This window comes from Heloderma suspectum, chromosome 11, assembly GCF_057233095.1.
Source record: "Heloderma suspectum isolate Gila_16-S chromosome 11, 16-S_ref, whole genome shotgun sequence".
NCBI lineage: Eukaryota > Metazoa > Chordata > Lepidosauria > Squamata > Helodermatidae > Heloderma > Heloderma suspectum.
In genome coordinates this window covers 21,968,792-21,980,726 of record NC_139468.1, presented here as the reverse complement: position 1 = coordinate 21,980,726, position 11,935 = coordinate 21,968,792, and the positions used below count along the sequence as shown (strand labels likewise).

The 11,935-nt window shown below is 44.7% G+C and overlaps 1 protein-coding gene across 1 annotated transcript in view; it reads left to right on the top strand.

Moving 5' to 3' along the window:
• Positions 1-477: 477 nt before the first annotated feature.
• The window catches only part of FBN1 (fibrillin 1), a 262,621-nt gene continuing 251,163 nt past the window's right edge, over positions 478-11,935 (top strand). Inside the window, exon 1 of the mRNA XM_084817119.1 lies at positions 478-686. Coding sequence (XP_084673245.1) covers positions 478-686 — 209 coding nt within the window. The remainder of the gene's footprint in view (positions 687-11,935) is intronic.

Sequence of the window (11,935 nt, the reverse complement as noted above, 5' to 3'; positions counted from 1 at the left end):
GAGAAGGCAGCAGGCGTGCCCAGGAGGAGGGACAGCCGCGGAGCGGGGGCTTGGAGGGGCGGGGGGCGGGGAGGTATTTCCCCCGCATTCTAAGCACGGGGAGGAAAAGAGCTGGGGACGAGCCTGTTGCTCGGTTTTTGGTTGTTGTTTTTTTGGTGATGCTGAGTTTCTCCGTCTAACGGTTTCTTTCCCCCTCCGTCTCCCCTTTTCTTCCCCTCTCCCCTCCCATCCACAGCTTCGCCAGGGAGAGTCTGTGCTGACCTTGAGCTGCTCAGGGCAGAGAGGAGGGATCCAAGCCCCCTTGCAGCGGCGCGGGCGCGATCCGAGTGCAAGGAGGGCGGCTGGAGAGCTGCGAAAACTTGAAGGAAGGAAGGAAGGAAGGAGGGAGGGAGGGAGGGAGGGAGGGAGGAAGGAAGGAAGGAAGGAAGGAGCGAGCCCCCTCGCCGCACCACCGCCAACACCACCACCAGCGGCAAGATGCGGCTGGGCAGGCTGTTGCTGAGGTTCGCCCTGGGATGTACTGTGCTGCTGGTCTCGTTTTCTTCCCTGGGCGAAGGGGCTGCCGAAGGCAATTTGGAAGCAGACGTCTCCGCCGCCGTCTCCGCGAAGGAAACCAACAGCAGGGCCAGCAGGGCCAAGAGGCGAGGGCAGGCGGGAGGCGCCGCGGGGCACGATGCGCTCAAAGGGTAATTGCCTGGAATGAGGCGGGACGCTTGCCCGGCCGGGACGGAGGGGGGGGCGGAGAGGGCGGGTGGAGAACGAACATTGGAAGTTGCCTTCTACTAGATCAAGCTGTGTGTCCATCTCTAGTCTACTCTGGCTGGCAGCAGTGGCTCTCTCCAGGGTCTCTTTCCCCATCACCTGCTACCTCATTCTTTTAGAAACATAAGAAGCTGCTTTATACCAAATCAGACCATGGGTCCATCCAGCCCAGTACTGTCGACACTGACTGGCAACAGCTCTCCAGGGTTTCAGGCAGGGGTTTTTCCAGCCCTATCTGGAGATGCTGGGGATCAAACTTGGGACCTTATGCATGCCAAACATGGGCTCTGTCACTGAGCCACAGCCCCTCCTAGCTTTTACCTGGAGGTGCCCGCAGTTGAACCTGGGTGCGTCCTGCTACACACCAAAGCATGTGACCTACCACTAAGCTGACACGGTGACCTTAGACACTAAGCTGTCTAAGGTCACCGTGGCTTAAGTAGTTGATCAAGGTTCACTTCTTCCATTAGCACATGATTTGCATGCAGAAGGTCCCAGATTTAATCCCTGGCAGTTTTGCCTAAAAAGATACTAACAATAGCTGGAAAGACACACATACCAGCTCCCAGAACAGAGACCCTGGAAAGCTTCTGCTGCTAGCCAGAGGAGACAATACTGCATTAGATGGTTTGATTCAGTATAGGATAGGTTTCTATGTACTGCAAAAAGGAGTCTTGTGGCACCTGAGAAACTGACATTGCAGCATAACCCTGTCATGGGCTAGAGCTTGCCTAATCCGTTTATTTATTTATTTAAAAATTTTCTTGGCTGCCTTTCAAGGCAGAAGCCCTCCCAAGGCGGCTTACAGCAATAAAATACATAAAAACAGTTAAATAGTTGTGACCTATCTGATGCGATGGGTTGATATATGTTTTCAGGGCTAGGGCTTGAACTCTGGAACTTAAGCCGGGCAAGCATAGATGCATCTTCCCTGAGCAGGTATAGATGGTGTCTTCTGTCACTGCTGAGTAACTATGAAGTTGTCCTTGTCCCCACATGTCAGTGATTAAGGGACCAGAGGGCGGTGGTACAGCATATGCTTTGCAGGCTGGAAGTCCCAGGTTCAAACCCTGGCATCTCTACTTAAAAGTGATCTGGTAATGAAGCAAAGACTTCTGCCTGGGATCCTGGAAAGATGACCATATACTGGGTTAGATGGATAAATAGGATGACGTGGTATAAGGCAACTTCTTATGTTGATTAGGGTGGAGAAGGCTTTTGAAGTGGATGAAAGGCTTGAACCTTTTTCTCAAGGAGTGGTGGTGGTGGAAATTGGATGGAATAAGCAGGTCCTGATGCACCTTCTGGGTGGGTAATTCAGAGATAAGTTGCCTGGAATTTGGTGAATGGGCAGGTTGCTTAGCATTTCTTTTCCCTTCAGTTAAATGCAGAGAACTCAGTTTAAAGCAGGAATATAGCTTCCTGTACTGTGTTCATCTGGACACATACAACTGATTCCAACACCTGCTATGCCAGTAAATTAATTCAAGGGAGGGGAGGGTGTGTGTGTGTGTGTGTGTGCTGAACGCACTACTGAGTGCAGTCAGTAGTATCACAAATCATAATGTTGCATTAATAAGTTGGCACAAATGTTTAGGCTGGGTGTATTGGGCATGCTAGAGGTGCTATAGCCTTTGAGGAGCTCTAAGGTGTTAAGTCTATAACTTTCCCTGTTTTTCAATGTGCAGCCGATGTTCCTATGTACTCTAGGAACGATCCACAGAAGTGCTCTTGTACAGTTTCATTTAATCCCATTCCAACCCAGTAAAGCTTGTGCAGGAGAACTTCCAGGTGGATTGTACCCATATTTAAGTTTGGAATGAAATATATAATCAGATCTCCACATCTGATGAGCTAATGATCCTGGAATAGGTGGGTGAATATTCTTGAGGATTTTCCTTTCCTTCTCCTTCAGAATGGGGCTGGGCTCACTTCCTGGAGTTAGCTGCAGGAATTTGTTCTACTAATAGTTTTGACACGGTGCATCTTACTCTGTTGTGTCTCTTCTTGTGGCATGGTGCGGTCTTGAGTATCGTGGCTAAACTCTAAAGCTGCAATCCTATACAGACTTACCTAGGAGTAAGTCCCATTGAACTCGGTGTGGGGCTTTCTTCTGAGTAGGCATGCATATGATTGTGCTGTAAGTGGCTTATATGGGGAGCATCTTGTCTTGGGGCAGTTGGTTGAATATGGTCACTTTGGGGGCCCATACAACCTCGTCATGCTGCATTTGGAGGGCAGATCAGAAGGGCTGACTTCTGAGGGTTTATTTGCAATGCTAGAAGAGGGAAGTGTGTTCCTGCAGAGCATCCACAGGCGCTGATTAATTTTCTTGCAAATTTGACAAGCAGGAACAGGCTGCTGCCTTGTCCTGAACTGGCCTGCTGTGGCCTTTTGAGGGGGGAGGGAGGGAGTGTGTGTGTGTGTGTGTGTGTGTTAGGGAGAGAGATTTCAAATATGTGCTACATGCAGGTTTACTGAAGAGCATAGAGGTCTGACCACATGGGATGTTTTAGTTTGATGAGAATTGTGAAATCTGGATGTCACTACTTAGGGTATGGTTGTCGAGGAGGCTGTGATTGTGTGCCTGTGTATGTGTGTACAGTGTTAGTGTGCATGGAAGATAATTCATGTTGTGCTTTGAACACTGGTTGCTGTCTTCTTTTGCTTTGGTGCAAACACAATTGCTTTAGTGCTTTCAGTTCCCTACTACTGACATGGGCATATGAAGGCTGCAGGAGTTATGTACTTCCAGTATTGTGCACCTATCTTTTGCCTTACCAGACTGCTTTTCTGTATGTAATACTTCTGTGCAGGCTAATACTGCTCATTTGGTACCTCCGTGATGTGATGTTTCAAATGAGTCCTTGAGCTGTCTTCCCAGTGCCATTTAAACTCCAGAGATGTCAAAACTTTGGCAAGAGGAAGCCAAATATTGTAAGCCTCCCTAAGCATAGCTAAGATGAAACAAAGCCAGGAAAGTTATATTCTTTATTGTAGTTGTTTACTTTGTAAAGAGACAATTGATAAAACCCTACAATGCTGAACTAAAATAAGCTGTTGCAGGGATGCAGGGATGTATTTGCTGTTTGCAAACTGCTTTTAATGGGGCTTGATGGAACTGTAGATAAGATGTTTAATTATAAGTGACTTATGTATCATTTTAAAATGTATTCCTATGTGTTGCTTTGCCTTTATATTTGTTTATTTATTTACATGCTTTATATTATTTTATGGGTATCTTTCAGACAATTTTAAGATCTCTTGTATTGATTAAGTAAGGAATGAGAACCATGAAAGAAGTACCAGGGTATGGTTTTTATGTTTCAAGTAAATGTTCCACATTTTTATAGAACTACTGCAGAAATCTCCAAGGTTCAGGGTGCATGTAAGGTAGTCAGTGTTCAGAATGACTTCACAATTGAGGCATCCACTGAATCCAACCTGGAACCACTGTTTTTTCCCCACCTTGCCCTTCGATCTCTTTCCTAACCAGCTCTGTGCAGCTGAGTGGCAGAAGTAGCCCGTGGTCACTGCTGCTACTGCAGTGTGGCTGTCATCATAAAAGTGCAGCATGCTCATGACAGAGGCAGGAGTGAATCTCACTGGCATATGGTTCTGGTGAAGATAGACTTAACAGTTGCCACTGTTGCTGCTTGGCTCCAGAGATCCTGGGACTGAGTGGCACTAGCACTCTGTGCCTCTCTCTTTCTCTCTGGGGGTTGGACTCGATGGCCTTGTAGGATGGCCCCTTCCAACCCTACTATTCTATGATTCTATGATTCATGGGGAAGGGGGACACTAAGAAAGAATGTTGGGGATGGGGAGAAGGTGGCAGGCGGCTTCTTGAGCCCTAACTCTAATGTACCTGACCCAGTGGAGCAGCTAGGTAATTTGTAACGATCCTATCCCCCACCCCATTAGATGACTATATTACTTCAGTTGTGAAGCACACTACTAGCATTTCCCTTCCCCCCTCCAACAGTCATTCCATGCTTTACAACTGCTTCTACATTCCTGATATGTTAGAGAACAAAAACAACAAAACTATTTGCCAATCCTGATTTTAGAAAACACGGAGAATGTGCAGTTTTGCATTTTAAACTCACTTAAGTCATAACACCATCATGACTGCAGGAATGAAACTGAGTTTGTTACTGCCCCTGCGTCCTTATCACCTGCCCTGTACTGTGGGGGGACGATGACTGGAATTTGGCCCCAATATTCAGCTCTAGCTGGACCACTGACCCAGCCCCCTACCCTTTTATGACAGCCCCAATGCTGCTACTCCTAGAAGAGCTGTGTATACATTTTGGATTGTTCACAGGCAGCTTTAGAATTGACAGCATTATCAACATTAGACATCACTCTTGAACTGGGCTTAGTACACTTGAAAGTAGATACTTAACAGCATTGGAAGATGTAATAACTTCCTGTGTTATAACAAAAAAAAAATAATCCTAAACACTTATTAAATAAAATGTTTATGAAAGAAAAAAGCTGAAGATAACTTTTAATGACTTAAATGGAAACTGGCAGGCTAGTTTTTTAAAAAATAATGTCATGATAATGCTTTCTGCTAGTTTAGGTGCACTGCTAAGCAGAGAAGCAACTAGACAATATTACAGATAAATAATATCAAAGATTACATATATAGTGAGAACATGTTGTGTAAGACCAAGTTAAAACAAGATGAGAAAACACATAGCACAATTCAGCCAAACATGGCACTTTGAAAACCATTTCAATAGGAGGAGGTTTTAAGGAAGTGCTTAATTCCCCTCTCTGTTTGGGGAAAAGGGTTTAACTTTGTATCGTGCTTACATGTTGTAGGAAGATGAATACACTTTTTATTTTTCTCTGAGTTCATTCTTCTCCAAAGTACAAATATATTCTGAGACCTAAGAATTACAGTATAAATCATTAGCAGATGCTGGTAGACTTTTGTTTTCATGTAACTGTAGTTGGGATAGAGCAGCAGGCGGGTGTGTATGGTGCGGGGAGAGAAACCTCCATCTGTTTTTAGCAAGCTTTCTGACTTGACTTTTAAGCATGTGAGCAGAAGAGTCCCTTGAACTGTTTCAGAGGAATAAAGAACTCAAATCTCTCGGTGATGGTGTGTATGATTTTTAAACTGTGTTTTTAAACCACCTTGCTATGTGTAGGGCAGAATTACTAAACTGGTGTTTATTCAAATGTGGGTGTCTCCTGGCCCCACAGTGTAAAACCTGTTTTGAAGCAGGCTTTGCATAGTGAAGTCAGAAACGTCCTGGTTCAGTTTTTAGCTCTGTAAGTGTGAGAACCTAGGTAGTTATGGTAGAAAGAGTCTAAAGCCTCTTGGAAGGAGCCATAGGTCAGTGGTAGACCACATGCTTTGCATGTAGAAGGTCTCAGGTTCAATCCCTGGTATCTCCAGGTAGGGCTGGAAAACTTCCTGTCTGACTACAATCCTGGAGAGCTGCTGCCAGTCAGTGTTGACAGTAATGGGCTAGATGAGCCAATGGTCTGACTCAGTATAAGGCAGCTTCCTATGTTCCTAAAGCCCACTCTGGAACCTTTGTAGAAGTCCCAGGGTAGCAGTGGAGAATATTGTCTAGCCAAGCCTTTTGTTTATGTTATCCATAATCCTAAGGTAATTGCGGAAAGTGTAGTAGGTTTGTTGCCGCCTGATATGCAGAGCTGACTGGAGTGAAATATTCCTTAGAAACAAACAATAAAGTGGTGAAGTAATGTTGGTGGAATTATTTGCCCATGTAAGTTGTCCTGTTTAGATAATAGCTGTGGCAGAGGTGCAACATGATGTTTAGATAATTAAACATTATCTGTTTAGACAGTGGCTGTGGCAGAGGTGCTAGATTCCATCCCAAAGCTCTCTTCGAAATCATTTTTTTGTGAATCTTCCCTTCCATGTGTTGTCCAATGAAATGAGACCTTTTATTTGTGTAAGCCCATGATTATCCAAAAGTATGGGATGTCTTCCAGGCTCTTTTGAATAAAAGGGCTGATATTGTATGATGTGATAATTATATTGTACAATGAGAAGCTTCTTCTTGGTGGTTTGTGTTGTTCTTATTAACACTTCTCTCCCATCTTTCTTCTAAGGAGCTCAAGGCAGTGTACATCTCCTCCCTCACTGTATCCTCACAACAGTCCTGTCAGGTAGTTTAGGCTGAGTATGGTCACTGGCCAAAGATCACTCAGTAAGCTTTATGGCAGAGTGAACCTGGATCTCCCCAGTTCTAGTCGGTAGCTCAGGGGGGGGGGCTGTAGTTCAGTGGTAGAGCACATGCTTTGCATGGAGAAGGTCCTAGGCTCAATCCTCAGCATTTCCAGGTAGGGCTGAAAACACTGCCTGAAACCCTGGAGAGCCAGTTAGTGTTGACAATACTAGGCTAGATGGACCAAGGGTCCATAAGGCAGCTTCCTGTGTTTCTAGTGCAGCATTGTAACTCAGCCTTCCCCAACCTGGTGTCCTCCAGATGTGCTGGGCTGAAACTTTCATCATCCCCAGCCAGCCCGCTGGCTGGGGATGATGAGAGTTGTAGCTAAACACATCTGGAGGACATCAGGTTGGGAAAGGCTGCACCATACTCAACACTGGTGTTATTATTTATGAAGTTCACACCAAATCACTCTGGCTTTTGGGTGCAGAGACTTGAGAGATCAAGTGTAGGCTATTTTAGATCAACGATAACAGCAGAGTGAAGCAAATATTCCTATCCTATGCCTGGGGCCAGGCGTTTTCTGCAGTTCTGTAAAAAGGGAGATAAAACTAGGGTTGCTAATTGACCAGAAAAGAGCCTGGCCTACTGTTGTGCCCTTTAACTGCAGCTTGATTGTTGAAGCTCTTTACATGCCTGGAATTTAAGGGACCTGGTGGTGCACATGTTTTCCAGGCAGAAAGTGCCAGGTTCAAACCATGGTATTCTAGTTTAAAAATGCCCGGGTAGCAGGGGATAGGAAAGTCCTATGCTTGATATCCTCGAAGAGCTGTTGCTTTTTACTAGACCTGCAAATAAATACTAGCAATGGCTAAGGTCAACCGATCACACTGCTGGGCAACCCTAGATAAAACTTGGAATTTGGTATGGGATGAGCACAGCTCAACACAGCTCTTAGCTTTTATTTAAAAAACGGAAAGGAAAAAAGCAGGCAAGTTTCTATCCCCATGGCTGCCAAAAACAACTGGAGTGTGTGGGGCAGCCTTCCCCAACTGGTGTCCTCCAGTTGTTTTGGAGTTCAGCTTCCATCAGCACCACCCAGCATGGCCAGTGGCCAGGAATGCTGGGAGTTATAGCCCAAAACGTCTGGAAGGCAGCAGCTGGAGGAAGGCTAATGCGGAGTAATGCATGACGACATTTCTGAAGCCAAAGGGAAGTCTCAGGAGGATTTCCAATGGTAAGGGGCTGGCAGGACAGGAGTCCAGATTTTGGGAGGCCAAGAGTTGCTTTCAGTGAGTTCCCACCCCCAGCAGCTACTGGCCACCAGTCTTGCCCTCCCCCGCCCTGCTTATTCACCAGTGGGCTTGCCCACCAGTGGCAGCAGTGTTGCAATGAATGGCCGCCACTGGAGCCATCTGTCTGTCTGTCTTTTTGTTATTTATATACCACCCATCATAATATTTAACCCATGATGGTTTATAGTATCATTTACATTTTTAAAATAAAGCAGTAATAGACAATAAACCAGGCTTCTCCATCTTGGTGCCCTCCAGACACGTTGGACTACAATTCCCAGCATTTCTGACCATTGGCCATGCTGACTGGGGCTGATGGGAATTGAAGTATGAAACATCTGGAGGGCACCAGGTTGGGGGAAGGCAGCAATAAGGTAATTAAAGGTAATACACAACATGATTTGCACAATACACAACTAAAATGACAACTACAACAGCAAAATTTTAAACAAATCAATTCTAGTGTTTTAAAATATAGCATCCTCCCAACACAATTTAAAATACAAATCATTAACCAAAAGTTGGAAAACTGCAGAATCTTTAACACTGAAATTTCGGTACATGGAGCTGTGGCAAATAGCTGTGGCAGAAAAATTGATGTTATCAACTTAAATTAGCTAAAGGCAAAGTTAAAATATCTGATTTTTATACAACAGGGCATGATTTTATTTCATATACAAATTAGGGACACATGCAGCAACACCCATCATAGCTTTTCAGCAGATGATGGAAAACAGTTTCGAAGCAACCAACAGATTCCACCTATATTTTTGTTTATAAAGTAAAGGGAGGATAAGAGGTTAAGGGCACAATCCTATGCATATTTAGACAGAAAAAAAAGTCCTACAACTCCCAGCATTTCCTAGCCAGCCATGCTGGGAGTTGTAGGACTCTTTTTCTGTCTAAACACGCATAGAATTGTGTCCTTAAAGATAATTGGTCTAGGACAGGGATGGGGAACCCCTGGGCCCCAGCAAGAGACCGAATGTAGTGAGTACTGACACCAGCCTTGGGGGCTTTGGGTTTAGTTTCCTTCATAGCTCTTTGCCTGCAGAAGCAGGATAAATTATGAAAATTAAGAAAATATAATACATATTTAATTCCTCAAGTAGCAGTATTCATACTGCGTTGCTCTTCCCTACAAAATGCAGCTAGAAACTAACCTTTCATTTCTGTGGTCCAAATCCCACTTGTTTTGTTAAGGGCTGGTCTCTTGAATATCTCAGCGGTAACTCTAATATCCCAATTTATAATTAAGGCTTATGGCTTTTCGTTTCCAACCAATATTTACCACTAAAAGCCTGCTGAAGAAAATCAGACTTACCATACTGGTAAATATTGGTTTAGGCTGAAAAAACCCTCAAGCACTCTTTTCGTGCTGCTTCTGGCCAGTGCACCTGGCTGGCTGCTTTCATCCATCCCTTTGCCATGCTATGTACCCGAGTAGAACTGGATGGCAAGATGCTTTTTGAACAGGGAGCAAGGGCTGAAGACTGAAGAATGCCAGGAAGCATGCATCTTTTAGCCTGACAGCTATTTGTCAATGAGCAATTTGTCAAGAAGTAGTCTTGTGTTTATGCTGTGTACTTCCAGTGATTCAAAGAACATGAGCTCAAATCCAGCAAAAAAAAAATTTAGAATAAAATCTCGCTTCCCTGAATTGACTTATGGATAACTAAATAGTCGCATACTTGTAAGGAGTTCATGCTGTATTTGGATAACTAGAATGTTTGGATAACAGAATTTTTATATAATGTGCGTTCTGCAGTATGTTGTTTGCCAGTATTACTGATACTGGGATTGAGGCCAGAGCTCTAGTCACATTTGTGGAGGCTTAAACCTTATGTCCTTGTTTTGGAGAGACTCATCATGATACCTGTTTAAACACTCCAACATGTTGTTTAGTGGTGTTAGCAGAGGGTTGTGCCAATGGCTTCACAGAAAAGGCAGGTGTGTTTTTTTTGCAGCCTTAATCACATACGTCCATACCCTGCAGGAAAACAAAACAAATAATAACAGAGAAAAAGAGAGAGGAAAAATAATGACCCTAGACAGCTGCTGCCAGTCAGAACAGAGAGCATTGGGCTAGATGAATGGAGAAATATTGTGTCCTGATAGAAGGCAGCTTCAACATTGGAGAGGATTTTACCGTCACGATAGTCTTCAGTTTTGCAAAGATCGTAACAAGGATGTCCACCCACATAAAGGAGTGAAGACTCCTAGGTGGAAAGAAACGGCTAATGCATTGAGTTGGGGATTCTGCCAGTGGAAGTACTTGAGCCTTAGAGAAGGATATCTGCTCAAAGATCTACTTTACTCTTGATAAGGAAATGAATGCATTTGAGGCTCTTCTCTTATTCAGATAGACAAATTAATGTAGGATAAGGTTATCCATGGGTACTAGTCATGATGGTTCTACATTATTTTCAGTATCGACATAAGAACGTAAGAAGAGCCAGGCTGAATCAGACCATCTAGGCCAGCACTCTGTTCACACAGTGGCCAACCAGCTGCCCCCAGGAAACCCACAAGCAGGACATGAGTGCAACAGCACCCTCCCGCCCATGTTTCCCAGCAACTGGTGTACATAGGCATACTGCCTCTGAGGCTGGAGGTAGCATATAGCCATCAGGACTAGTAGCCATTGGTAGCCTTCTCCTCCAGGAATTTGTCTAACCCTCTTTTAAAGCCATCCAAATTGGTGGGCATCACAACATCTTGTGGTAGCGAATTCCATGAATTAATTATGCATTGTGTGAAGAAGCACTTCCTTTCATCTGTCCTGAATCTCCCACCAATCAGTTTCATGGAATGACCCCAGGTTCTGGTATTATGAGAGAGGGAGGAAAACGTCGAGCGGCAGTATTTCTCTCAGTACCATTTACTAGGCAACATGAGCAGGAAGGTGCTCTGGTGCTCATGTCCTGCTTGTAGGCCTCCCATTGGGGCATCTGGTTGGCCACTCTGGGAACTAGAATGCTGGACTACGTAGGCCTTTGGTCTGATCAGTCACAGCTCTCCTTTATGTTCTTATCATCCCTGTTCCTTTCCCAACCAATGTTTAGGGAAACTAGCAGCTGAGGAGAAAGATGCTGGCAGAAATCCCCAATCTCGCTCCAGTGCTGGACTAGACAGGCCAGCGGTGGGGAACTGCAGGCTCGGGGGCTAAATCTGGCCCTTCTGGGATCCCAGTCTGGCCCCCTAGAGTTCCACAGATGGCCATGCCCCACCTTCTTCCCTCCAACCACCCATCGTTTGGTGTTTTCTTGGCTTTCTGTGCAGTTTTTTCCACATTTGAAAAGATTGAGAAATCTCTCTCCTCAGGCTTACTGCCACTAAGAATTTAAAGCTAGAATACATTGGTATATTTGGTCCCACCTACCACTGGAATGTGGGAGCTTCTCCAAAATTGAATTTGGTTCTCGAGCTGAAAGAGGTTCCCCACCCCTGAGATGGGCTTTTGGTCTGATCAAGCAGAAAGAAAATGGGAGAAGGAAAAACAAAAACGGGTCAGCATTTTCTTCTTTCTTGTCAATATAACTTAAAGTTTCCCCAGCTTTCTTAGTATGTTGTATCTCAAATTCTTTACTGGCAGAGCCAGGACGATTTTCATGTGGTAAGTGTAACAGGTAGCCTTGCTCTAACAGAGGCTGAACATCATCTATTTCCCATCAGTCCCCAGTCAAAATAGCTACCAATCATCATTATCTCAATCTT